The sequence below is a fragment of the Marmota flaviventris genome, chromosome 10 (genome assembly GCF_047511675.1).
Source record: "Marmota flaviventris isolate mMarFla1 chromosome 10, mMarFla1.hap1, whole genome shotgun sequence".
In the NCBI taxonomy this organism is placed as follows: Eukaryota; Metazoa; Chordata; class Mammalia; order Rodentia; family Sciuridae; genus Marmota; species Marmota flaviventris.
In genome coordinates, this window is record NC_092507.1 from 18,578,295 (window position 1) to 18,605,666 (window position 27,372).

At 41.1% G+C, this 27,372-nt stretch overlaps 1 protein-coding gene across 2 annotated transcripts in view; it reads left to right on the top strand.

The window, feature by feature from the left end:
- Nucleotides 1–27,020, top strand: part of Maco1 (macoilin 1) — a 63,142-nt gene extending 36,122 nt beyond the window's left edge. The window contains exons 7-11 of one of the 2 annotated variants that reach the window (XM_027937490.2): nucleotides 13,643–13,801; nucleotides 15,017–15,199; nucleotides 17,905–18,025; nucleotides 20,088–20,262; nucleotides 25,127–27,020. In XM_027937490.2, coding sequence (XP_027793291.1) covers nucleotides 13,643–13,801; nucleotides 15,017–15,199; nucleotides 17,905–18,025; nucleotides 20,088–20,262; nucleotides 25,127–25,329 — 841 coding nt within the window. In that variant the 3' untranslated portion in view covers nucleotides 25,330–27,020. Of the gene's footprint in view, nucleotides 1–13,642; nucleotides 13,802–15,016; nucleotides 15,200–17,904; nucleotides 18,026–20,023; nucleotides 20,263–25,126 lie in introns of those variants that run through there. The other variant, XM_071617493.1, reaches the window with a different exon arrangement.
- The last annotated feature ends 352 nt before the right edge of the window (nucleotides 27,021–27,372 follow it).

Sequence of the window (27,372 nt, forward strand, 5' to 3'; positions counted from 1 at the left end):
AGATGCTGATTTTTAATTGTTAGTAGATTCAGTATAATTTGGTGAGAATAACTATGAAACAGAGCAAAATGAAGGAATACTCTAGGGAGGCCCTATTTTGTGATCTTTGAGAAGTATTTCAAAGCAAAAAGGAATATTGAGAGCTAATGTTCTTTGCTGGAAGAACAGAAAGTTCCTAATTCTTCTTACTGTTATCTGTCTTTCTATCTTTCCTATCCCTTTTTTTGTATATCCCATCTACTCTTAACCCTGGGATGGATCAGGGTTAAGAGTAGATGGGATATACAACCAATGACATGAAAAATTGTGCTCTGTTTGCGTAATATGAATTGAATTGCATTCTGCTGTCACATATAACAAATTAGAATAAATAAAATTTAAAAAAGAATATGATGTTGGGAAAGATATACACAATTCTTGCCTTTGTGAAGATTGAGGTTTGTAATGTATAAAATCCTTAATCTGTTACTATATTAATTCTAATCAAAATGTTTAAAAAAGTGACATAAGATATTGTTGTAGTTTACAGATTGTAGGTAAAAAATGTTCTTTTTGTCTGTAAGATAACTGGTATTAAAAAAAGGAAAAGAGGTATATAAAGATCTGTATCGGGGGCTGGGGATGTGGCTCAAACGGTAGCACACTCGTCTGGCATGCGCGGAGTGTTGGGTTCGATCCTCAACACCACATTAAAAATAAAAAATAAAGATATTTAAAAAAAGATCTGTATCATGCCTTAATCTAATTTAAGGGGATCAGGAAAATCTTTGTAATAGGAGTCTGACTTAATTCAGACATATTAGCAAGAATTACCCAAGAAGAGAGGATATGAAATTTTGATCAAGAAAGATATTCTAGGCAATTGTCAGAGCAAGTAGAAAGTCAGGAAAACAACAGAGATAAAAATATAATAAATATTTTCAATGAAAAAAAAAAAAAAAAAAACAGTAGATGGGAATGGCTCCTAGCCCCAGGGGCGGGGAGCAAGAATGGTGCTACAAGTTGCCACAGAAAGTGAGGAAGTTGCTACAGAAAGTGCCAAGTTGCTACAGAAAGTGTGGAAGAACATTCAGAGACAAAGCAAGAGTAGAATCTAAAGCTAAGATGTGACTCGGAGGAAGCTGGCAGAGCAGGTAGTTCAGGAGCTAGAAGCTCTGAGCAGTCCCTGGACTGAGAATTAGGAGGAGGGGGCCTTATTTTTGAGCCTTATTTTTGACTTCGAATAGTCCAAAGTGGGGAATCAGCACTTAAGGAAGAAAGTTAACAGATTCTCTTGAACAGTGGAAACCTGTCTTAAAAGAAGGCAATGAGCTGGTGCAGTGGTACAGGCCTGTGATTCCAGAGACTGGGGAGACTGAGGCAGGAGGATCATGAGTTCAAAGCCAGCTTCAGCAACTTAGTGAGGCCCTAAGAAACTCAGTGAGACTCTGTCTCTAAATACCAAAAAAAAAAACCCCAAACTGGGGGTGCTGGGGATGTGGCTCAGTGGCTAAGTACCTCTGAGTTCAATCCCAGTACCCCCCCCCCCAAAAAAAAAAAAAAAAAAGAAGAAGGTAATGAAATGGAAAAAAACCTAGGGTTGATTGTCAAAGGGAAGTCGGGGAGTCGAAAAACAGATTATATAGTGTGAACTCGTTACAAAATATGGGTAGATGTGTTTTTAAGGTACACAAAAATTACTTAAAATGTACCAGATGCTCAGTTGTAGTTTTAGGGGATGTTTACTTCCTGTATCATTTCTTTCTGGATAGTTTGAATTTTTACAACCGGCTTATTATGTCCATAATAGAATGTCAACTCAGTGAGGGCAGAGACTTAATAGAATGTCAACTCAGTGAGGGCAGAGACTTCCTTTCCTCTTGACCATTATAGTATACATGGACCTTGTCATAGAATAGGTGCTTGGTTAATATCTGTTGAATGAATGAATATTTCCTTTGTGTAGGGAAAATAGTGGAGAGGAGGTAGCTGGGGCTCAGTAATTTCATCACAGTGCAACTCAAAGGCTTTTTGACATTAGGAAATGTAAATATTACTGAGGACCAACATCCAGTGTCAAATGATTTGTAGTTTTTGAGAAGGTCATTATTGATTTTATTTTTTTAAAAATAGAAGGCTTGAGGGCTGGGGCAGGGGCAGAGCTCTTGCCTAGCATGTGTGAGACACTGGGTTTGATCCTTAGCACCACATTAAAAAATTAAATAAAATAAAGGCATTCTGTCTATCTACTACTACAAAAAAAAAAAAAAAAGAAGAAGAAGAAAGGCCTTCTGCTTCACACACCTTTCCATGGTATTTTCCAGGAAGTTGTAGAGTTTGTTAGTCTGTCAGTACTTTTTCTCAAGGCTTTGCAGAAGGTGTAAGAAATTCTATAAATTACATGTGACAAGGGGAGTGAAATCCTGAGAGACTGCTATCAAGCAGGCCACAGGCCATTTTCTCTGGCAGTGGGTTGGTTATGCTCTCAGCCAAGAACATGCAGGAAACCTCCGTTTGCCTTGTCCCATGCCTCTGTCCTGGGAGTGGGTCTGGTTCTCTGTCTATCTGTCAGCTCAGAACCATCCTCTCTTTGTGGCAGCTGAAGAGAGTTCAGATTCCACATTTCTGTTCCACCTTTCTCTCCAAGGAAATCTCCCAGGTGAGGAAATGTGTTTGTCTGCTCATATATTACCTCCAGTGCTGGAAAGAGAACTGTGCATTTGTTTGTTCTCTTATGCATTTGAATATATTTTGCCTGTGTGTCAGAATAGTTTGAGAAAGAACATTTGATCTTGGGAGGCAGTGATTTGGGCTTCAGGGGCTTTCCCCTGGCTGCTGCTCTTGCACTCACCACCTGCTCTACAGCTGCTGGGGTGATGGCTCCTGCGAGTGATGGCTACTGAAATGGGCCTCTGCTTCTATAGGCATAGAGTAATGATTTGTAATGGCATCATTTCTAATTGAGAGGAAAAATGTATGAAATTTTAGAATAAGGACTATAAGGAGCTAGTGATGTAGTTCAGGAGTAGAGTGTTTGTCTAGTTATTTAGTGAGATGCTACTAAATAATTTAGAAATTATTAAGTAGAAAAAATGTTGAAAAGCTGTATATGTATTTAGAAAGTTTAATGTATATTTCATCTTTATTGGAACGTGTTTGATTTAGTTTGTCATTGTGCCTGTGCAGATATACATTGGCAGACCTGATTTATTTACTGCTATGTTCGTAATATTTTAGTTTCCATAGTTTTATTTAGTTAACCCTATTTATATTAATTTATAATAGAGTTGGAGTTTATTTTAACCATTGCAGAACTTTATTTATTTATTTTTAAATATTTTTTAATTGTAGTTGGACGCAATACTTTATTTTATTTATTTATTTTTATGTGGTGCTGAGGATCAGACCCAGGGCCTCGCACATGGTAGGTGAGCACTCTACTGCTGAGCCACAATCCCAGCCCAGGACTTTAAAACCCATAATATTCTGTGATGTAAATATGATTTTTTACTTAAATACAGCTTTTTGACTTGAAAACCATACAGCATCTTAGAAACCAGGTATAAATGAATTTAAGCAAGCAGATTACCTAACGTCTCCTTATCCAAGGAGTCAAAACAGGAAGGAGATTATGTTGTGTAGATTATGAAATAACCCACAAATTATTTGGAGGAGTCCACAAAAGAAACATTGTACAGTTGAGTCCTGGGTGTATATTCTATCAAAGCAGTGATTTCTGAAAGTTTCCTGATTAGAATTGAGAAGGAACTACTGCAAAACTTTTGGTTTTGGAAAGGCTTTGTGTTCAATACAGAGTCAGGGCCTCTGCTGGCACATAATGAATTGAAATTTCCAGCTAAGGGAATTAGGGGGAGATCCCTCAAGAGGAGGTAACCTCAAGGAAGAGGAACCATGTTTTTAAAATATTGCTCATGCTGTTTAGAAACTGGACCTTTGGATACTTTGCCCGCCAGTGTGGGCATATTTCAGTATTTGAAAAAATCTCTTGAGGACCTTATCGTCTTGAGGCTTTATTGTCTAGTCTGTTGAGACTCTTAGGATTAATTGTTTTTTCTTTCTTTTTTAAGGAAGAACAGCTCCTCTCCTTCATCACAAAATACATTTCATCTTTCTTGTTAATGTTGGAATAGATTCAAAACAGAAACTAAACAATGAACTGGAAAGGAGCGCTTCCATTGACACCCCCCCCAACGCCCACATACACAGAGGCTCTAGGGCAGATTCACACTCCTGCCAGAGTGGAAAATAGGCCCAGGAGTGAGTGCAGTAGGAGGGGGAGTGCTCTGGGGTCTGTGTCGCCATCATCATTCAATACTGCATCCTTCACACCCAGGAGTTTGAGAAGGAGTTTTGGAGCATAAACCCTTCCAAAGGGTTCAGCCAGCTGTTGCCATGGGAGATTATAGGTCCAGTGTTGCCAAATCTTCTAATATTTTGGAGATGCCAAAATAGATATCTATTTTTGTGAAAACTTTTAGTTTAAAAACTTTTTTTTTTCCTTTTTCTTTGAGCATCATGTTGGAAAGGGCTAAATAAAACATGTTTTATGAGCCAGATTGTTTCACCAGTTTGCAAACTCTGCTCCCTACCCTTCTTATGCTTGTATGTTGTTCCCTCCTACTCTCTGGCCAATCAAAATTTGATTCTCCTATAGCAAGTGCTTTGGGCTTTTCTATCAGGAAGTATCTGGTTTTGTGTAAACTAATCTGCCATGCTTAATGGGACCTTTTTGCTTTCCTGAAAAGCAAGCAACGTATTAATAGCACCTCTCCAGAGTGAAAGACCACTTCCTACTATGGAATCCCTATACTTAAGTGTAAACTTTAAGACAATTGAGAAGGAGAAGCAATAACCTTGGGATAAGCAGGGTAGTTTGGGGCCATCTGGCAGCATTCCTCAACCAGTGCAGAGAGCTGCTAGATCACCTGTGGCTTCTTCCATGTCAAAATGTTTTTCTATTGTGTTTTTGAAGCATAAACCTAGCATAACTCAGGTTGTGGGCTGGGGTTGTGGCTCAGTGGTAGAGTGCGTACCTAGCATGCATGAGGTACTGGGTTCAATCCCTAGCACCACATAAAAAAACTAAATAAACAAAATAAAGGTATTGTGTCCACGTATAACTAAAAATATTAAAAATAACAACAACAAAAAACTCAGGATGTGGGCCTGGTTATTCACAGACTTCACAGGCTCACTGGTTTAGAATCTGGACCTCTCAGCAGTGCCCTGGTAAATGTAATATGTGGTAATGCTGAGTCCACTGCTGGGGCAACGGCTGCCTCCTGTGTCCGGTGTTGTAAGAGATCTTTCCATAGAAAGCCATAACCGGATGAGATGCAATAGCTCTGCAGTCTACAGATTTAGAAAAGACATTCTTTTGATGGGAACTGATAAATAACAAGTAGTTGGTGTAGATTTAGGAACTGAGGCAGTCTCTGTTTCAGAAAGGTAAGTTCCCCTTCTTTGGAATGATGTTAAAAGATTATGAAGTAAAGGATTTGGGTTTTCCAAACTAAATCTTTCAGGTTATTCTGAAACTGACCTGACAAGGCAAGCCTAAGCATAATGGGGAACGCTGGAGAGCCACAACAAGCAGACAAGCAGTGTCCTCTTTTAAAACCATTTTTCTTCCAATTACAAAAATAATGATTAAAATGTTAAAAATATGTTATAGCATATTTATTATCTCTGATTCTGAAGGTGAAGAGATACTACTATTTAATATAGCTCCTCCCAGCATCTTTTTACAAAACTAAACCCAGGGTTGGGGATATAGCTCAGTTGGTAGAGTGCTTGCCTCTCGTGTACAGAGCCCTGGGTTCAATCCCCAGCACCACAAAACAAAACAAAAACCTAAACCATTATGTATGTTGTGATATATATATATATGTGTGTGTGTGTGTGTGTTATATATACAAACATTATATTTAAATGTCTTATAACTTGTTTTTCACTGACTTTATCATGTATATATCAAATTATCTTTAGTGACTTTTCTTTCTTTTTTCCCCCTCTTTTGTAGTACTCAGGATTGAACTCAGGATTGCTTCATCACTGAGCTATATCCCCAACCCTTTTTTATTTAATTTTGAGCCAGGGTCTCCCTAAGTTACCAAGGCTGGGCTCAAATTTGTGATCCTCCTGCCTCAGCCTCCCAAGTTGCTGAGATGAAAAGTTATGTGAAAGCCTCAATGATTTTTCAGTGACTTAGGTTTTTAATGGCATTCAGATACATGAATATACAATAACTTATTTAGCTGGTTTTCTGTTAAATATTTAAGTTCTTCTGTTTTTGTTTGTTAAATATTTAAGTTCTTCTGTTAAGTTATTGTATATTCAGCATGTTTGGTTTTACAACAAACATGCTTTTACACAAATCTTCCTGTGCCTCTTGGCTTGCCACAACTGTGAGCATTTTAGACATTTGATACAAATCATCAAATCTGAGCACATTCCTTTAAGGACCTTATTAAAAACCGCTCGTTCTTGACACTAGTAGCTTTGTTCCTGAAGAGCTTCAAGAAGTCTGCACCGTATTATCCTGAATGACCAGTTGTGTGAAAGAATTCTTTTTTTGTCTCTTTTTCTAGAATTCTTTTTCTGTCTCTGTTTCCATTCTTTAAGGAAAATTAATGTGTTTCCTTTTGTGGAGCAGAGACATAAGGTACTTTGTAATATGATTTCACCTAGTAATGAGGTCATCAGGCTGTTGACTATTTCTGGATGATTGTGCCTGGTAAGCATTGTAGTCACCACAGTGAGACCCGAGGCAGCTTCATTTTGGTGTTTCCAAAGTTGTGATTTATAGAATGTACTACAGCATTGCTTCAAGTTAGTGTGATCCTCACTGTGGATGGGCTGTGTCACCATATGCTTGGCACATACTTGATCATTCACAGAAGTGAATGACCCATATGCTGTCCTTTCCACTTTCCATCTGTGTGAATGACCCAGAGGCCAGAGGAGCATTTGGGACACAGGATATTTGGTATTTCTTCTGGGGACAGAGTTTTGATTTGTGAGCTCAATTTTCAGCTGTGCGTTTCCTCAAGTCTTGTCTTTGTGATCAGTGTATACCAGGGATTCCTATGGAATTAGGTACTTATCCAAATGAAGCAGTTGTTCTTTATTCATTCCTTTAATTTTTTTGGTACCAGGGGTTGAACCCAGAAGCGCTTAACCACTGAACTGTATCCCCAGCTCTTTTTATTTTATTTTTAAAAATTTATTTATTTAGTGGCGCTGGGATTGAACCCAGGGCCTTGTGCATGTGAGGCAAGCACTCTACCGACTGAGCTATATCCCCAGCCGTTTTTTATTTTGAGGCTACGTTGCTTAGGGCCTTGCTAAGTTGCTGAGGCTGGCTTTGAACTTGCAATCTTCCTGCCGCAGCCTCTGGAGTCACTGGTATTACAGGTGTACAGCAACATGCTGGCTCATTTGTTCCTTTCTTGTTCACCTACTTTCTTCATAAGCAGATCTCACCCTGTCTCCTTCAGTTGCTATTTAAGTTAAAAACTTGATGGTCTGCTGTAGATAACTTCCAGAGCCTCCTATGTCATAACACCACCCGTGTTCTGTTCTGAGCATTGAAGAGACGGGCACAGCTTGAGGATTAATCTGTAAGAATTAGAGAAACTTAAGAAAATACAGTTCCTGCTTCTAATTTTACAGCACAGTCAATTTCTGGCTCCAAAGAACTTACAGTCTTCTTAGAAATAAGATACCTAACACAGGAAAAGATTAAACACCAGAATGACATGAAGTTCTAGCAGTGAGGGCTTTAGGGCTCCACAAGAACGAACCTGGGGTACCTCATGCAAATTAGTTTTTGTGGTTGTTTTATAACTAGGCCTTAAAGAATGGGTAAGAGTGAAAAATGGAGCTCTTTCTTCTCATGGGGTGACATCATTAAGGCAGAAGGCACTCATTGTCTGAAAACAAGGAGTGGGTCATTTGGGTTGGTGTGTGCGGTTCAGAAGGAAACCTGCCTCGGTCCCTGGGCTGTATAACTTGGAGAGGGCTTTCTGAAAGCTCCTTTTCCCTCAGAGCTAGCAGCAGGATTGATTGAGTGCATCCCTGTTGCCAGTCTTTAGTGCACAGAGGTAAAGCCAAGCTGAGGCTCATCCTCCCGTGGGCTCACGGGGTCCAGCCAGCAACCAAGCCTGTGGTTTTCTGGAATGCATGTGGGCGTGACTGTTAGAGTGCACAGAGAGCCTGTCATCCTAGGTGAAAGCCTATGTAGAGTAGCTCTGCCTCTTTTTTACAGAATTGGCTTCACGTGTAAATTTTCTGCCTTTGCGCCTTCAGCTTCTCCTGTGCTCCCAATTTCTTCAAAAGCAGGAACTTACTGTCAGGGCACACTGGAGACTTTAAACTTCAAAGAAGTTACAGTATTTGTTGTGGGCTGTAATTGAAGTCATTTATCAAAGATAAGAATTACAAACATTTAGACTCAGTATCTCTCTACCTTTTCAGATACTTAAATACCCTTTTCAAATAAAAGTGGACACTTGTATACTGTACTTTGTTTTTCTACCTGCTGTCCTTCCAGATACTCAAAAGATGTTTTTGCTATTTAGCCTGTCTAAGGCTAATATTCGACTTTCTTCTCTTGGTCAGTTAGGAGATTATTCCTTATTAAAATGTAAATATTTTCCTTTTATAGTTAAATTAATTATCAGTTACAAAATATGGCTTGCATTGGGAAGAAGCTGAAATATAGTTATGAGTTAGAGTGGGTAAGAGGAAGCCTCAATTTGATAAATCTGCTTTGAAGTCAACCTTGTCATCTGACTTGGGGACCTGAGGAAGCACTGTTGTAGATGGTCCTGCCTTTATTAGTAATACGCCAGGATTCAGAGGTAACCTCAAAACATCCTTATAAATTATCAATAAAAAATATTCTTTTAAATTATCAATAAGATAGCTAGAAAGCTTACCTGGACCTAATATATAATATATAAAAGTTTAGAATCTATGGGCAAAAATGAACATAGTTTGGTACAGGTAGACTACACCTTTGCCATGGGCCCTCTTTGTATTCAAAGTGGTGATGACACTCAGCAGGCCTTTGTGAGGGTGAAAACTGGTTTTGTAGGAGCTGGGCAAACAGGAAGTGCATGCTTCCTGGTTAAGTCTTACTGAAGTTTGATTAAGTGCCTGGCCCAATATTTTGGGGGGATGGGTGGAGGATGAGATTGTAACTCTTCTGGAGAAAGTTCTCTTTTATCCTTTCAGGTTCCATAGGGTAGGGAAGAGAATAGGACTTGGCTCTGATAAGAAGGTTCCAAACTTATAGGTGAATATTTTTCCTCAATTCTTTATTTACTGAAATTAGTTTCAAGTGTTATAAACTCTTCCTTCTAGCTCATTTTCTTTATGACCACCTGCTTCTAATTTAGGTTGTAGCTATTCACAGTTTAATAAAATCTCAAAAATAACATTTGAAGATTTTGCACTAACCTCTTAACTCTATTTAATCAGAACTGCTTAGTACTTAATACTAATTCTATATCTGTATTTTACCTGGGAAGTATTGACCTTCACCACCTAGGAACTAAGTACACCATTAAGAGAAATAGGAGTTATCTGTTCAATAAATGCCCCAGCACTTGAGTGGCTTTATTTGGTTCAATTTATTAATTCACGCAGTTCTTTTAAAACTCGTGGCACATATCTACTGAGAAAATGCAAAGTTTGAACCATATCTTAGAAAATAGAATTGTAGAGTGTATCCGTACAGTGGAACACTATACAGCAATTAGTTATATGAAAATTTTCTAATAGTGTGAGAGATACTTAGGATATATAAGTTGTATATGTGGTACTCATTTACCGATATGAAATATATTTACATGTATGGAAAAAACTTAAAAGACATACAGAAGTATACCGAATACGAACAGTGAATGGTTCTGTCTGGATGAATGGATTGTGAGTTATTTACATTTTTATACTCGACGCTTTCCTATTGTATTCTGTTTTTTATACTGACTTGGTATCATTCTTTTTTTGAGGGAGGTGGGTACCAGGGATTGAATTTAGGGACCCTAAACCACAGCCATATTCCCAGCCCTGTTTTGTATTTTATTAGAGACAGGTCTCACTGAATTGCTTAGCACCTTGCTGTTGCTGAGGCTGGCTTTGAGCTTTCCATCCTCCTGTTTCAGCTTCCTGAGCTGCTGGGATTACAGGCAAGCAGCACTCTGCCCTGCTCTGACTTGGTATTATTCTTGCAATAAAAAACAAATTTGATATGAGGTTGTATATCGTTTTACTGCCTACCTCAGTAAAGATTTGAAATAGGTAGTGAAGCTTCAAGGTTAAATTAATGCTTTCTGTAGAGAGGCAGTGAAAAATTGCTCATCATAATTTTAAAAGTTCCTGAGAGTTTTGCTACTAAGCACTGTAAGTTATTTTATATGTCATTAGTCAGTGTTCCTATAGTTCACTATTTCTTAAATCGGAAAGCTGATGTTAACTCAGAGGTTTACTTCAACAGTTTAGAAAACAGTAATTCATAATTTTATGAAGTGAATGATAGCAGTTAAAAAAATCATGAAGTATTTTACTTGTACATCTTGTGAAAGTATATTTTATTAAGAACAAAAACAAAAAATAACCAAAGAAAAACTTTTCTGCTGGGCGTGATGGTGCACGCCTGTAATCCCAGCTGAGGTAGGAGGATCACGAGTTCAAAACCAGCCTCAGCAACTTATAGAGGCCCTGTGCCTCTTAATAAAATACGAAAAATGGCTGGGATGTGGTTCAGTGGTTAACGCCCCTGAGTTCAATCCCCAGTATAAATAAACAAACAAACAAATAAACAAATAAGTAAAACCCTTTCTTTTGCAGTGTAGCACACATACACAGCTCTGCACAAACTTTACATGTAAAATTTATGAATTTTCACAAAGTGATCATACTCTGTCTTTTATTGATAGTGTGCTGTTTGTCTTTGACAAAATTTTCATAGAAGTTCCACATTTTAAAAATACATTGTTGAGTGTTTGGTGGGTTTCAGAAGCTATGTGTTGCACTTGTTGATCTTATAACTAACTGCCTTAGCTTTTTGGATTTTGCAGTTTTCTAGGAACTCTGAAATTTGCTGCAGAATAAATATTGTTGTTCTTAGTTTATGGTAGAAAAATGGCTTTTCAGGATTTAAAAATGAAAGAAAGCAGTAACTACAAAACAATTGACTGTAGCCTCTGCAGATTTAGTTTTGCTGTCATTCCCAGCTGTGGCACAGACTTTGCCTCAGTGGGCTGGGCTGTGGAACTTGATTCCTGTGCATCTGCATAGAACACAGTTTAGTTTGCTAATCTGAAGCAGCAAATTAGCAGGCATCTGTTAACATGTCAGCTTTGGAAATCCTAGACCAGCCCGGGAAGAACTTTAGAGAGTGCCAGACTCAAATGAGGAAACAGGCCTGGAAGGTGACAGCCTTGCCCAGGGTCACAAAGTTGGCACCAGAGCCAAGTCCAGAACCCTGATCTCAAATCCTTCCAAGTTCCTTTCTCAACTGAAAATTTACCTTTTCTACCAAAAACTGCAATCCTTTAACTGCAGTCGACATTGAAATTAAGGAAAGTGATTATCTAACTTATTTTCAACTGAAGTTCTTAATGGGGATAACCTGACAGCATTGAATTGTTTTGGAATATGTCCCTTGGGTTGCTTCAGGTGAATGAGGGGTGATGTGGCAATGGTATAAATGCTAATCTGTACTTGTTCAAAGTAGTCCAAGAGTACTCTGAACTGGAATAACCCTGGCAATAGGGAAAGTGTAGCATGACGTCAACTGGTGACCCCTCCTGTGGGAGTGAGCTGTGTCAGGAGACCTAGCAGTGCTTCTGGAACACAAGGTTCCCAGGCCGTGTTTCTTGGCCATGCTCCCAAGCACTGGACAGGGACACTTAGGGCTTGCACCTATAAAATGACCATCAGTGTTTCATGATTTGGGGTACTTGAGAATTTTCAAGCTGTTCAATGGTAGATAGGGGAGTAAAGCTGCCCTTTGGCTTTCTAAGGGAGGTCATTATTAAGTAAGTGTGGGTCACTGTGGTAGTCCCCAGAGATTTACTGCTTAGTAAAACATGTCTAACGTCTGTGGAGTGCATAGTTCTCGAGAGAACACCAATGCTTTGCAGAAATCTTGGTTCTCTTAAATTAGTGACATGTTCAAGTTTTTCTTTTCTTTTCTTTTCTTTCTTGGTGGTAGTGCCAGAGATTGAACCCAGGGCCTTGTGCATGCGAGTCAGACACTCTAGCAACTGAGCTATGTCGTGTCCCCCCACCCCCCACCCTCACCCCCCACCCTCACCCCCACCCCCACTCCCGTGTTCAAGGTTTTAATCAGAGGCTGGGAATGTGGCCTAGGGGTAGAGTGTGTGTGTTGCATGCAAAAAGCCCTGGATTTGATCTTCAGCACCTAAAGATGAATACATAAATAAATAAATAGAACAAAGTGACCTTTGTCTACCTGTGAGTTTGTATCCTGGTAGAAAGTGTCTTTTCAGTCTCACATGGCATGTTCTTACCCTGACCGTCAGCACCACAGTCCCATCTACCACATCCTTTCCCTCTCTGATTTCAGTACAAGCCTTCCTAAGAGGCCACACCTAGTGCTTGCCCCCAGATATCTATGGCTGTTCCTGGCTCTGAGTTTTTGACTATGTACCACTCTCCCCAGTTTAGAATGTCCGGCCTCCCCCCTGCTTTTCCGAATCCTGTGCAGCCTACAGGGCCAACTCAATTCTCATTCTCTTGGCAAAGCCTGTCCCAGCCTTGTCTCCACAGAGCTCAGGTAGCACTTGTCTTGTGCTATGGATGATGCAACTGCGTTTGGCCTTGTGGAAAAGAGCATGGAACTCTGGGGCTGCTGCCTCAGGGATCTTGGGCTGCTAGGTTTTCCTGGCCTGGATTTCTTCATCTAGAAAAATGGGAATCCTTATTGCACTTTACCAGTATGGAGATAAAATGAGTGCACAGCACTAAACCCGTAGGATAGGGTCTGGTCTCTCCGTCCTTATGAAACAGCAGCTGCTGTTTTTTATTCCTTCTAGCATGAATTTTATCATAGCCTCCTTTTTAGAGCATGTCAGTTGTTCCTTTTTTCATTCTTTTCCACAGTCTCCACTAGCACAAACATTTTTAGCAAGGAGCTAACATGTCAGGATGTTGATGTGAACATTGTTTCCTTCTCAGCCATGGTGGGAGGGAATTTCAGACCCTAGAGGCTGAGCTATCAGAGTATCTCAGAACTGTAAGGGGTGGGTCATGAGCTGGTTGTTTTAACATACTCCCCTTGCTGAGGGGCATGGAAAAGTCATCCACAGGGAGGCCACCGTGTCCTGCAGCCACACTTTCTGCCTTCTCTTATCCTTTATTAGCATATGCACAAGTACCATCTTTACCCATCAGTGTCGCAAACATTTGGGGCAAATCAAATTACCCTTAGTAGGAAAGGGTAGGGACTTAGGTGGTATCCTGCGATAAAACTAAGCAGATTTCATACGAAAGTCCAGTGGGACAGTTTGCCACCCACCCAGCAGTTCAGGACTACAGGCAGTGTCCTTCACCCAGCCCTGGGTATGTCCCTTCCCAGATGAAAATGCTACATTTCTCCTTCTCCTAGGCTGGAACAAGACATTAAAAAGTTAAAGGCTGACCTGCAGGCCAGCAGGCAAGTGGAACAGGAGCTCCGCAGTCAGATCAGCTCCCTCTCCAGCACCGAACGAGGGATCCGCTCAGAAATGGGCCAGCTCCGGCAGGAGAACGAGCTGCTGCAGAACAAGTACGCGCACCTGGCGGGTCTCTGGTGGCCGGACGCACCCTCCCCAGTTCCCCATATAAAATGACCATCAGTGTTTTTATATGTTCCCAGGGGTGGGAGCACAAGCCTCCTGGTGACAAAGGGACCTGGCAGAGAAGTTTCTAAGTAAAATGTTTAAAATATTTAATGTACTACCAGATGTTCAAGATCTATAAAAACTTACTTCATTGCAACAAAGGTTTATTCATATTTTGTCCTTTTCATTTAATAATTTAAAATAGTTTCCATGATAAGTAAAGTTGTTAGGAGTAGTCACAGTTGGAAAATCTTGTTCCTCTGAGTGACAATTTCCAGAGGGGCAGATTATATCTACTTTGACTTATAGAATTAAAAAATGACATTAAACTTTGATTTTCTTGAAGAGGCAATCAAAAAGCCAGATCTGGGTGAATTCTTTTAAGCTTTCCATTAATTCATTCTGGAATTACTTGACTCAATGTAGAGCTGTCTTTTTTTTTAAATATCTAAGCAATATATGCCCATCATAGTGATTACAATTATAGACTCTGGGCTTTTCCTGTTGGAAGAGGAGTCTTGCATTTTTTTAAATGTAACTTCAGAATTTGAGCATTACAGGCAAAAACTCTCTCTATTGCTTTTGACCAACATTTGTGGTGGTTTTAGCATTGATAAGGAGGAATGTTACCTCCTCACTTTGATATGTAAAGCTATGGGTGACTCCAAAGAAACTGATTCAGGGACATTAAGAAAATGTCTTACAGCTGGTAAGAAAAGTCTGCAGTAGGTCCCATCATGATTGTATTCAGGATAAGAAAGACTCCTCCCTTCTAGCCTTATTTTCTTTTTGGTGGGGCTGGTTCCAGCAGTGTTTTTTTTTTTTTTTACCCAGACAAAAATTCTTTTAAGGTGCTGCAGGACACTGGAATTAGTTCTACAATGATTGTCCCCTCAGTTAGAAGCTTCTTATATCCTATACTCTAGACTACCTGCTGTAGATCACTTACCTTAACAAAACAGAGGGTAGGACTGATTCTGGGTCTTGTAAGCAGCCTGTTTGTTAGTGTTTAGGCATTGTTATGACGCTGTGTTTTCCCAGGCACACAGGAAGTTGGTACTTAAGGTTTGCTGTTCATACATTTTACTTGACCTTAAAATGAGAAAAAAGAAGCCTGTTTCTTATTATGAAGACTTTGTATGACAATTGTTTTCATATAGGTTACATAATGCTGTGCAAATGAAGCAAAAAGACAAGCAGAACATCAGCCAGTTGGAGAAAAAGCTAAAAGCTGAGCAGGAAGCACGGAGTTTTGTAGAAAAACAGTTAATGGAGGAAAAAAAAAGGAAGAAGTTAGAAGAAGCCACTGCTGCACGGGCTGTTGCATTTGCTGCTGCATCTAGGTAAGTTCATGTCACCGGAGTGTATAATCCAGGTTGGCTTTCCTTGTCCCAAGACATATGTGGGAATTTGCTGCCAAGGGTAGGATTGGACAGACCACAATCTTGCATGGATAGGTTGCTTTTAAGGGCTGTGTGTCTTGTAACAAATTCATTCCTTAATGACCTCACTTATAAAGTGGACTTAGCATCCCTGCACCAACTGCTGCTTATAGAATGCCTCTAGTTACTTTCAGAAAAACTGATTACTAAATGTGTTGAGAGATCCCATCTGGAATTTTATTCCCTTTATAAGGCTCTTAAGTGTGGGTGTTTCTGAGTTTTTATCTTAAAATGGAAGAATGATAGAATCTTGGTTACCCAGGCACTGTGTACTAACTGCTCCTGGCTTTGTTGGATATCAGCAAACTATCAAATAGATGAAAAAAAAAAAAAGGTGAAATACAAGTTTCTATTAGATTTGTGGAGTGCTGAGCCAGGCATGATGGCAGTGACTATAATCCTAGATGCTCTGGAGGCTGAGGCAGAAGGATCTGCAAGTTTGAAGCCAGCCTAAGGCCCTAAGCAACTTTAATAAGGGCTGGGATGTAGGTCAGTGGTGTAAAGTACTCAAGGAAGGGAGGGAGGAAAGGAAAAAGAAGGAAAAGCAAGAAAGAAATATTTGTGTAGATTGTGTGGGGTGATGAAAACTGGGAACTACTTCTCATACCATTGAGAAGTACCCCTGCATGCAGATATTTCAAAAACTGATATGTAACTGCCATATGAATTCCAGTAAAGAAGGAAGATTGTTCAGTCTCCCCCCCACTCCTTTGTTTCTGCTTCACCTTCTTTTTGTTTGTTTTTTGACTCCTGAATTCCATCTGCATGATTGGGGTCAGTTATGGGCTTGCAGATACAGAATGAGGGTAAATTTTTTATTTCATGCTGAATTTTTGTCCTAATTTGTATCTATGTGGTATAATTCAACCACAATTCTTTCTTGAGTTTTACTTTATTGCATTAAACAAGTAATTTAGTTGCCAACCTTTGGCATGTTAATAACCTTCTTTAGGGTTCTGGCATTTGCAGAATAATTGGTGAATCATCTTGTCACCTTTCAGGAAATAGCAGTGAATAGTGAGAATGTTTCTTCCCAGTGTGCCGCCCCCTACAGACTGTAGACTGCGGGTGGTTGAGACTGGGGGACTGGGGGCCATCTGATCTAGACAGACTCAGATTCTGATCTAGACAGACCCCTGACTGCCTGCTGCTGATATGGGTTGTTTGTGTCAAGGTGTGTGTTAGCATTTCCCATACACTTGCACTTGCAGGATATTTACTTGAATATTCATCCAGAATGGCCTGTGTTTTCCTTAACTTATCTAGCATCTACCTTTTCTAAAACCTTCTACGTAGTAGGATATAGCAGTACTTTTTTTTTTTTAAATATTTTTTTTCTAATTGTAGTTGGACATAATACCTTTATTATTTATTTATTAATACGTGGTGCTGAGGATCGAACCCAGGGCCTCGCATGTGCTAGGTGAGCGCTCTACCGCTGAGCCACAATACAGCAGTACCTTAACCACATCGTTAGTGTCTCCCATGCCTGAGAGTCATCAGTCAGTTGGTTTCAGGGTCTACTCTAAATCGCTTTTGCTTCCAGTTAAGCTTATTTGTTTGGGTCTTGTCCTTGGAGGGCTCTTGTTTGCCGTCTCTTAGGTGGAATGGCTTTTACTCTTGAGCAAGTCTCTCCCTGGATCTTCCTTTGGTAATCAGAGGACACCTACTTCTCAGGCCTGGAACCTCAACACTTAGTAGTTCAGCAGCTCTGGACTGCCTCATCCCCTTTAGCTCATCCTTAGCCCTGAGAAGCAGCCTAATGTTGCTCTTTTGTTTTTCTGTTTATTCCAGGCTGCAGCAACTTTGTGACTAACCAAAGGTGAAATTTACAGTGCATAATCCCCCAAAAGTGGAAAAACAAGGGATTTTTGTGTGTTTATTGAGCCTTACTAGAGATAGTACATGTTCAGTTCTACCCAGCTCTGCTCTGTGTGTAGTAAGTCACTGTGGCCTGGTGGGAAGAATGCTGGACTGGGAAGCAAGAAATCCTGTTCTTATCTCAATTCTGTGACCTACACACTAGGAGACTACTTTATCTGTGTTACCTCGGCTTTCTTATCTGGAAAATGGGATAATGTACTAAAGGGAGTTTGGGTAAAGTACCTAGCTTGTAGAGACACTCAGTTGATGACAGTTATTGCACATATTGAGCCAAAAGTTAAAAACTTACAGACCCTTGAGTATAAGAAAAAACCTCAGTCCTATAATATAAGTACTGTCAGCCCTCCACAGCTGTAGGCTCCATCAGCATCGGCAGATTCAGCCATCTCAAGATAGTTAATATTTGAAAAAAATAAACTGGATCTTTATTGAACATGTACAGACTTTTTATTTTTATCATTATTCCCTGAACAATGTAATATAACAAGTACATACATTTACATTTCTTTACGTATTATAAGTAATCTAGAGATAGTTTTAAAATATGGGAGAATGTGCAGAGGTTATATGCTAGCGCTAAGCTATTTTATATACAGAAGTTGAGCATACATGGATTTTGGTATTCGTGGAATCTTGGAACCAATCCCCCATGGATACAGAGGGAAAACTGTAAACCTGTAGGCTTTGAAATTCATTTATTTCCTTCTCTTATTTTTCAAAAGGGGAGAGTGCACTGAAACCTTACGGAATCGGATCAGAGAACTAGAAGCAGAAGGCAAGAAGCTCACAATGGACATGAAGGTGAAAGAAGACCAGATCAGGGAACTAGAATTGAAAGTTCAGGTAAGGAGGAAACAAAAGTCTCCTCTTGACCTGGAACTCCTTTTTCAGTCTAGATTTTTGTGTGCTGTGCCGCAAGGTGGAAACAGTGCCTTTTGATACAGACCAAATCCCATGGCTCTAAAAATTCATAGGTGGTAAAAAGATTGAACTCTTAATTTTGTCTAGCTCATTTCATATTATAGCCAGATTCTGATACAAGCCAGAAGTGTTGGCAATCCCTGAACATGTTTTACACCAGGATTTGACGTTCTGTAGATCCTTTTAACATTTTCAGGTTATAGGCCAGATTAGTGTCCTTTGGGACCTAACATCTTTCCTGAGCCTAACTGTCTGTCTGTCCATTGCCAGGGAACAGATCCTGCTGGATGACTCTGAACCTTAGAGTCTGTAGTCTTGAGCAGTGCAGGGTGAGGAAAGATGCCAGGACAGGGTGTAGCCAGTTTAGGGGGCCATGTGTACCTTAAACAGGTACTTACCATCAGCTCTTCATTAATGTCATATATGGTAAAGTTACAGTAATTTACATCATGAGCAAATGGTAAGAATTACTGGCAAGTCAGTGGGGTAGAATAGATGACCTGGAGACAAAGCCTCAAGTATATAGTAAAGGTAATGCAGCCAGGAGAGGTGAGCAGGAGTCAGTAACAGGCTTTGGAACTGGATAAGTGATGAAAAAAATAAAATTAGAAGCTCATCTCACAGCACACAAAAAGAAATTCTAGATAAAGGGTTGCATGCAAAATAGCTAGGTAAAAACATAGTAGACTTCATCTTGAAACAGGGATACTTTCTAAACCTAAAAGCAATGGAAGAAATCAGAGTAAAATAAAATCAGCTGGGGAAGGTATACATATTGCAGCAAGTATAAATAATTACTGAATATCCTCAACATGTAAATAGCTCATAAAATAACTAAGAAAAGTTCAAATATAAAGAAATAAACAAAAATATGAACAGATAATTCACAGAAGAAATACTAATGACTGAAAAAATGTAAGAATATATTAATCATCAAAGACATGCAGATTAAAATTAGAAATAATTTGTCTTCTGTGAAACTGGCAAAGAATTTTTAAGTGATAGTATCAGTCTTGGTGAAGATGCTACAAAATAGCTTCATGCATTGCTGGTGGATGGAAATAAAACTTCTGGAAAAAATCAGGTATTTTTTAAGTGTTTACCTTTTTAGGAATTCAGCCCTAAGGCAAATATTGAAAAATATTACCAATGATTGATATCTCAAAGATGTTTTGTGTAGTGGTATATAAATGTAAAAAAAAAGGAAACTTAACAATGGAAGATTCATTCAAATTATTATATATATACATATAGGAGTATTATATATATTATTAACAATTTTATTTTGGAAGAATATTTGAGAGGACAAGTTTTTAAAGGCTATACAAATTATATATGTATTATTTCAGTTATGCTAAAAGATACACATAAACATTAAAAAGGCTCAAAGAAAATATATCACATTTTGCAGTGGTGTAATTATGGGTAATTTGCATTTTCTTTGAACTCTTCTGTATTTTTAAAGTCTCCATAATAGGTTTGGATTTCTCTCTTAAAAGAAAAAGTTCAAATATATTTTTATTGGCTATATTCCCAACTATTTTAAGTGGGCTTATTTTACAGTTTGTCCTGTCAAAATAACGAATATTTCTGCAATTTTTAGTGCAAGTTTAGAGAAGAGTTTTGGCAAATTTGACAGCAGCATTACACCAGCATTTGCAAGTAGTCAGCAGGGAAAAGTTCTCCATGGTTCCGAAGTAGGCTTGCAAGAAAGAGTTTGCTTTGAAGGCAGAGGCCATTTTTAGCTAGATTGTGCCTCATATAGTCAAATGATTATCCATTAAATGTTTTTGTGTATACATGTCACCATATAAATACATTTGCCATATGCTTGTAACTAGTGAGAATACCATGAAAGTACCAGATTTCTGTGTTCTATTGGCCAGGTCAAGAATAGTGGGATTTAATTTGTGATTTCAGGCTAATTTTTAGACATCGATGCCAAAACTACCATGTAGCATTGCTGTTTTGATGATATTGATAGGAGCTTCGGAAGTATAAGGAAAATGAGAAGGACACCGAGGTGCTAATGTCAGCCCTCTCCGCCATGCAAGATAAGACACAGCACCTGGAGAACAGCCTCAGCGCAGAGACAAGAATCAAACTGGACCTGTTCTCTGCACTGGGCGACGCAAAACGGCAGCTTGAGATTGCCCAGGGTAGGAGAGTGGTGGGCCCTGTTGGGGTGGTGGGGCTTCGGAGAGCAGACCTCCCCCATAGAGCTCTGAACCAAAGGGCATTTCAGTTTTCCCTTCAAGTGGTTTGGTAAGTGCCCTGCAGACATATTTTGAGATGGAAGCATATTAAGTGCAGGGTGTACAGAAAAGACTATGAGTGTCTACGTTCTAGGAGCTCAGGGTGTTGTTGAACAAGTAGGTGACTCTGAAGTCATCAAAAGGTGCTGACATAGCAGCATGTACCAGCCCTATGGGAATCCAGAGAGAGAGGTAGGGACTAAACTAGTCTGGGGAGTCAGAGGAAGCCATGTCTCAGAGGAACTAATGTCTGAGCTAGAGCTTGAATTATGGGAAGGGGTGGCACAGTGAATAAGAAGCATAGTGGAGCACAAGGGTTCAGGAGGCCACTTGGCAGAAGATATAGTCTGACCAAGTGCCGGAGGTGAGGCAGGGCCTTATGCCTTCGGAACTGCAGCTGGCTCTGCTTGGATGGAGCTGTGGGAAGAGAGTCTGGAGAGCAGGACATCCACTCAGCAGATTGTCACTGAGACCTGCTGTGTGCCAGGCATCCCGAGAGTCCCTGGGGATTCGAGGATTTAGCCCTGGTGAGGGACAGTGGACAAGCCAGTGGGCAATATGTCAAAGGACGATAAGGTTGATGGCAAAAATAAAGCAGTGGTGCCAAGGGCATGTGGGGGGGGGCGGCTGCTCTTTCTACCTGGCATCACAGAAGTTCCCTTGAATAGGCAGCATTTGAGCAGAGAGTGGAGGTAGCTGGAGGAAAGCACTAAGGTGGAGGGTAAGTACAAAGTCCTGCAGGGAGCCGGGAATGCAGCCTCATATCAAGGGTGGGAATAGCAGCAACCAGGTTCTATAGGATTTGTGGTTCCCAGAAAGAACTGGGGACTTTTACTCTGAGAGACAAGAGGAGCTCTGGAAGGCATCTGAACTGAGGCAGGACGTGACCTGATGAAAACAAATTTGGAGGCCTGGAGTCGTGGCTCAGTGGCAGAGCACTTGCCTGGCATGCGTGAGGCACTGGGTTCGATTCTCAGCGTCACATAGAAATTAATAAATAGATAGATAAATAGTTAAAGTCCTTGGCTTTTTTTTTTTTTTAATTGGATTTTCTTCAAGAAAATGATAGCCACCTAATTGACTAGATTCCTGAGTGGGATACTGAAAAAAACCTCCAGTTAATTGGCTTAGTGGATGGGAAAGACTGTTTCATCAGGACTTTTCTAGTAACTGTATTCTGCAAATCCTTATCCTGAAAACTCCAGGGGAGGCAGAGATGAACACAGCAGATCAGTGGGGGATCTACCAGGGCAGTGGTGTGCAAATTTTTAAAATTATTGTGTAGCCCAGATAGGCTTATTTCAAGTAGATTATATCTATCATCATCTACCTATTTGAAATTAAAACTTAAAATTTTTATTTATTAATCTATTATTTATTAATCCATCTTAAAATAACATAAACATATTCTATTTTTACATAAATAACATTTTTATGAAAAAAAAAAAAACTTTTTTCCAAAACAAAAAAATGTAGAAAAGATTTTTACACGCCCAAAATGAGGATGAAGAAACCAGCTGATGTTTTAGGGTGCATGAGTTTGGTTTGGGGTGTTTTGTTTTAGAGGTACACCCCAGACACCCAGATAGGAGCTGTCTTAGTGTTATTATCGAGGCAGTTCTGACACTGTGGACCCTGCCTGCACTTCCAGAATTGCTGCACGAGGGCAAGCCAAGCAGATGGCCTCTGCCATGAAGCAGAGGCAGAGGGCGGGAGAGGCCAGAGAAGAATTCAGGGAGGCTTCCTGGAGGAGGGGGCTTTGAAGACTAGGCTTGGAAGGATGAATGAGAACAGAGAATGGCAGGGAGAAACGCTGTTACATGAAGGAGTAGTATAAGCAAGAGAAAGAAAGTGTTGGGGATGTCTGGGTGAGTAATCTAGTGGCCTCAAGCTGGGGGATGAAAGAAAAGAGTGGAAGGTTAAGAGGACACCGATGAAGCCGTGCCAGAGAATATATTCTCCAGATTTTCCAGAGGTGTGAGGTGATGTGTTCTGGCTGCTAATTTGGATTTGAGAAGTGAGGTTGAGAGGAGGCAGAGGGGTCAGGTGAGAGCTTCTCCTGTCTTCAGTGCAGGAGTTGAAGTACCGGGGAGTTGACTCCTGGAGAGGGAATGGTCCTGAGGTCAGGAGATGCCTGAGGTCCAGCCGGAGCCAAGGAAGGGAGGTAGCACGGCTTAGGGAGCATGAGTTTGGTTTGGGGTGTTTTGTTTTAGAGGTGCGCCCCAGACACCCATATAGGAGAGATTTGTCAATCAGTGGGAACCTTCAGCCTAAACCAGAGAGAGAAGCCAAACCCCTGGGGGTGAAGGGTGGGTGTAGAAGTTGGGGGAAGTTAGTGAGGCCACAGAAGTAGCTGGGGACGGCCCAGATGATTGACAAGAGAAGGGGATTGGGCACCAGGCTGCCTTAGTCTGTGGACTTGGGGGAAAGGTGTGGTGAACAAAGGTTCCTGAGAAGCCACCTCTGAAGCTGAGTTTCTGACCCATTACCGGCCTTTTTGCTTGCCTGGTTCAGCTCCCTGGGGAATGGGCATCCGGCTACTGCACCCCTGCTCACTTGGGTTTGCATCCTTGAAAAGATCCCCTGGAGGGGAAGCAGCACCTGGTCTCAGGAGCCAAGGGGCCTTCCCAGCCCAGCTGTGCTTCGCTGACAGCACAGGAATCCTCGGGAGTGAGGGGGGCTCTTTCCCAAAACTTGTGAGATGTGTTCATGTTCCTGATGAAAGAACTCAAATCTGCACTGGAAAAGATAGAGTGGCTCACGTATCAGATGCCATTAGGTATTTTATTCATCTGAAGCTTATTTTGTTCAAAGCGGAGGAGGATATTTGATGCTCATTTGAAGCTTAGGGGAGAAGAAGGAAGTGAGGGAGCAGTCCCTTTCAAACACTGCTCCTGGCTGCTGCCTTCCCCACTGCCCGCCTCCCCTGTCCTGCTTAGAATATTCTAATAAGAATCCAGCTTTGTAATTCAAATCAAAACCCCCCGTTGCTTTTCTCCTTCCTTTCTGTATCATTTGATTCATCCTGGTCACAAAATGACTTTCATCTCTACTACATCCTTTTAAAACATGTGCCTCAAGCACTCTCACTCCAAGTACACGGTCCTCTTCCCGGGGACTCATGAGCGGTCAAAATAAGGGCAGTTCACAGTCAACCTTTTTTCTTTTTCTTAGTTGTAAATGGACACAATACCTTTATTTTGTTTATTTACTTATTTATTTTTATGTGGTGCTGAGGATCAAACCCAGTGTCCCACATGTGCTAGGCAAGTGCTCTACCTCTGAGCCCCAGCCCCTCTCTTTTCTTATTTACTTCCCCTCAGAGCCACATAACACAATGGCAGTCTTGTGGGCTTTTGAACATAGTGATCCTGGGCTTAAATCCTGCTCTTGCTAACTAAGTGACTTTGAGTGAGCTACAGAGCTTGCAGAGCCTCCGCTTTTCACTAGGCTGGGCAGTGGAGGGATGGTGATGGGAAAAAATGAAGACGCAGTGTCTGCTCTCACAGGGCTCAAGTTGAGCAGGGAGATGATGGACACAGATCATCACTCAAAGAATTAGTTTCAGGAAGCAGAAGAATGCTGGGAGTGTAGACTGCAGCAGGCTGCATGGAGTCGAGCCCTGGCTCTCTGCTGTCTGTATTCCTTGGGCAAGTCACTCGACCCCTCTTATGCATTGATTTCTTCATCTGCAGAATGGGTGGTGATGATAATTCCTACCTCTTAGGGTTGTCCTGAGAAAGAAATGAGCTAGTAGATGTGAACACTTAGAACATCATCTGGCACCTGTGAAGCCCTATGAGTCAGTCACTGTCATCATGATTATTGTGGAGAATAAGGGACAGAAAAGAAGGTTGTTAGGGCAGGTTGAGAGTCTGAGAGTCTGGGGAGCTGATTTAGATGGCAGGTCCAAGGAGGGCTTTGCTGAGGAAGTGGAAACCCTCAAGTTAGTGGGGCAGGGACAATAGGAGAAGACCCAAAGGGGACAGGCCGTGAAGCAGCCAGAGCTGATCAGATCACAAAGCTGAAGCCCAGTGATCACACAGAGGGAGGATGTGCCGAAAGCTGAACGGGATCTTGGTGCTAACATGGCCAGCCAGCTGCACACTGGGCGGTGGTCAGAGGCACACTGTGCCAAGAGGCAGGGACACAATGGCAGCCTTGGCCACTGGAGAGTTTCCCTAGGGCAGCAGTCCCAGAGCTTCTGCTTCTGTGAGGGAATCTGGCACCACTAGTTCTGAGGCCTCAGTTTTATATTCTTTGGTCTGACGCTCAGCCCATCCCCCCAGGAAAGAATTCCAGCCCAGTGGGTAGAGCTACAGTTCAGAACCAGTACGCCTCTTAGGCTGTTGGAGATGACTGCCAGTTCAAGATGTGGCTCCTGGAAATTGATTTTGTCACTCTTGTCACACATATGTGAGCAGAATCGCTTTTTACCTCTAAGCTAGGAATCAGTAAACAGCATCCCATAGGCCGCATCTGGCCTTCTGCCTATTCTTACACCATTGTGAACTAAGAATGGCTTTTACATTTCCTAGGGTTGGGGAAGAAAACAATGACAAAGACAGTACACGGCCCACAGTGCCTAAAATATTCACTATGTGACCTTTACAGTAAAGGAAAAGTCTGCTTTGCTCTTTTAAGCCATAAGCCTCATAAGCCTTGGAGTTGTTCCAGGGGAACCAAGGCCACTCTGGGGTTGGCCCAAGGGAGCATTGTGCCGAGTGAGCCCTCCCTCCTTCCTAATGGCAGGTCTTTGATCTTACAGGACAAATCCTTCAGAAAGACCAGGAAATCAAGGACCTAAAACAGAAGATAGCCGAAGTCATGGCCGTCATGCCCAGCATAACGTACAGTGCCACCACCAGCCCCCTGAGTCCCGTTTCCCCCCACTATTCTTCCAAATTTGTGGAGACCAGCCCATCTGGACTTGATCCCAATGCCTCTGTCTACCAGCCCCTGAAGAAATGAAGGCCAGCTGTGGGTTTGCCCAACCATTTGGTTACCAGAAGGCCTCACAAAGCAGCATCTCTGGCAGTCAAGACAAAAAAGTTTATATTGTATTTTGTGAGACTGTATATGTTGTCATTTTTAAAAGGGGGGAAGATGACATCCAAGTCTGATTAGAACTGCCCATCAGTTGTAAATTTTTAGAAGACCTCACAGAACTTTGCAGTTTATTTTTCTTGGCCAACACATTAAAACCATTCTTGGATTTCAAGTAGCCAATTTTGCCTTTTCTGTATTCTTAAATAGTTTCCTCTTGAAGAAAAAAAAAAAAAGCAGAGTTTTTGCTTTTCAACACTTTGTTTTGCTTTATTCTTAAATAAGCAAAAACTGCACATTGGATTTACGTGGGATGAGGACAGAAGCTTAGTTTTTAGAGTGAAGGGTTAAGTTACCTAACAGCTTTGATTTATAGCTGCATTAAAGAAGATGATTATCCATATTATAGAAAGTGAAAATTGATAGCCCCTCCAAGGACCAAACCAATTCAAGGAGCATCATTTAGGCTGAGAGACTTGAGCGAGGTGACTAGCGTAGGGACGAACAGGGTTCCGTTCCAAACATTCACCTCCCAACACTATTTAGTCCTAGGAAATGGCGGGCAGCAGTCTTCTCACAGTGCCTGGGCAAAGACTTCAAGAGGAAACTTGACCACTCTAAACTGTTTCCCCCTTCAGTCATCTCTTTCCTGTCTGTATCAAGCTCACTGCAGATCCTGCTGTGAAACTGGCGGGTAGCGGCTGTCCCTTGCCACCTGGCCACCTCTTCCATTCCCTTTGATGGAAAGCACCTGGTGTCCTGTGCTGTGTCGAGCGCCTGGGGAGGAAGCTGGTGGCGATTGTGTATGAGACTGTAACGTGGCTAATAAAAGCTGTGGTCTAGGTTGGTTTTTTTCCCCCTCATTTCACGTAACTGTGCTTTATCGACTTTTCATCATCTTGTGTTTGACACTTTAAAAGAGGCGAAGACTATTCCTCAGCTCTTGTGCCAAGGAGGGTTGGTTTTTTTGTTTTGTTTTTTTAAGAATTTTAAAATCAAAACTGCACAAAGATATTGGTTTCAACTCTGTATTATACATTGGTAGAAAAAAGTGTTTGCACAGGCAACTTTTGGAAGTGTTTTAAAATCTGGGTGGGGTGGGGGGAGGGACTGGGAGAGAGGGACAAAGCAAAATTGTATTGGAAACTAGGAAAAATTAAGAAACCAAATAGATTGGTTTTGCTTCCTTGCCATGGGTCCTGGAAGGACATAGTTCTAAAATTTCCTGTTAATTGGCATGTATGTCTCATTTAAAGCAAATTAAGTAGGACAAGTCAGTGAACTAGAAGTATTAAAAAGAATCATCCTTTTAATCACAGATCTTATTTTGGGATTAAAATAAAAACTCCTAGCTTTAGCCAGGTGTGCATGTTGCTGCCATTTGCATTTTTGAATCATCTTGTGTAATCGTCACCATGAAAGTGTTATCAAAATTGTCATAGATTTTTTCATCTTTGTGCAAAAACATGGAAAATTGTCACTGACTTTGTGTTGAGGTTTCCCCCATTTTGCTGCCCTTCAGACACTATTTTCGTTAAATACTTGGTCTTGGCTGCATTCTTTTATTTTTTCCCCCTGTGGGGTTCAAAAGAATAAACATTTTCTTACTGATAAAACTAGTTTTCTGCCTTTTTAACTTTTCAGGAGGACACAGCAAGGTAGACAGTCCGAGTGGGGCTGAGAGGGCTGTCCTTTTGTTCTCTCTTGTCCTGCCCACGTCAGGTGTGGCGAGGCAGGGCCACTGCCCAGGGACAGAGGGTCTTCATTTGCCGTAGTTTCTGTCGGGTGCTCTCCCAGCTCTCCTGTCCCCAGCATCTGATGAGAGCCAGCACTGCCTTGTTTTCTGGTGTGACCCTCCTTTCCTCAGAAAGCAAGTAAGAGCACGGTTGGGGGATATAGTTGGTGAGAAAATCTCAAGGGCAAATTTCCTTCACCATGCCTTGCCCTCTCCCGTTTTCCAGAATCTTG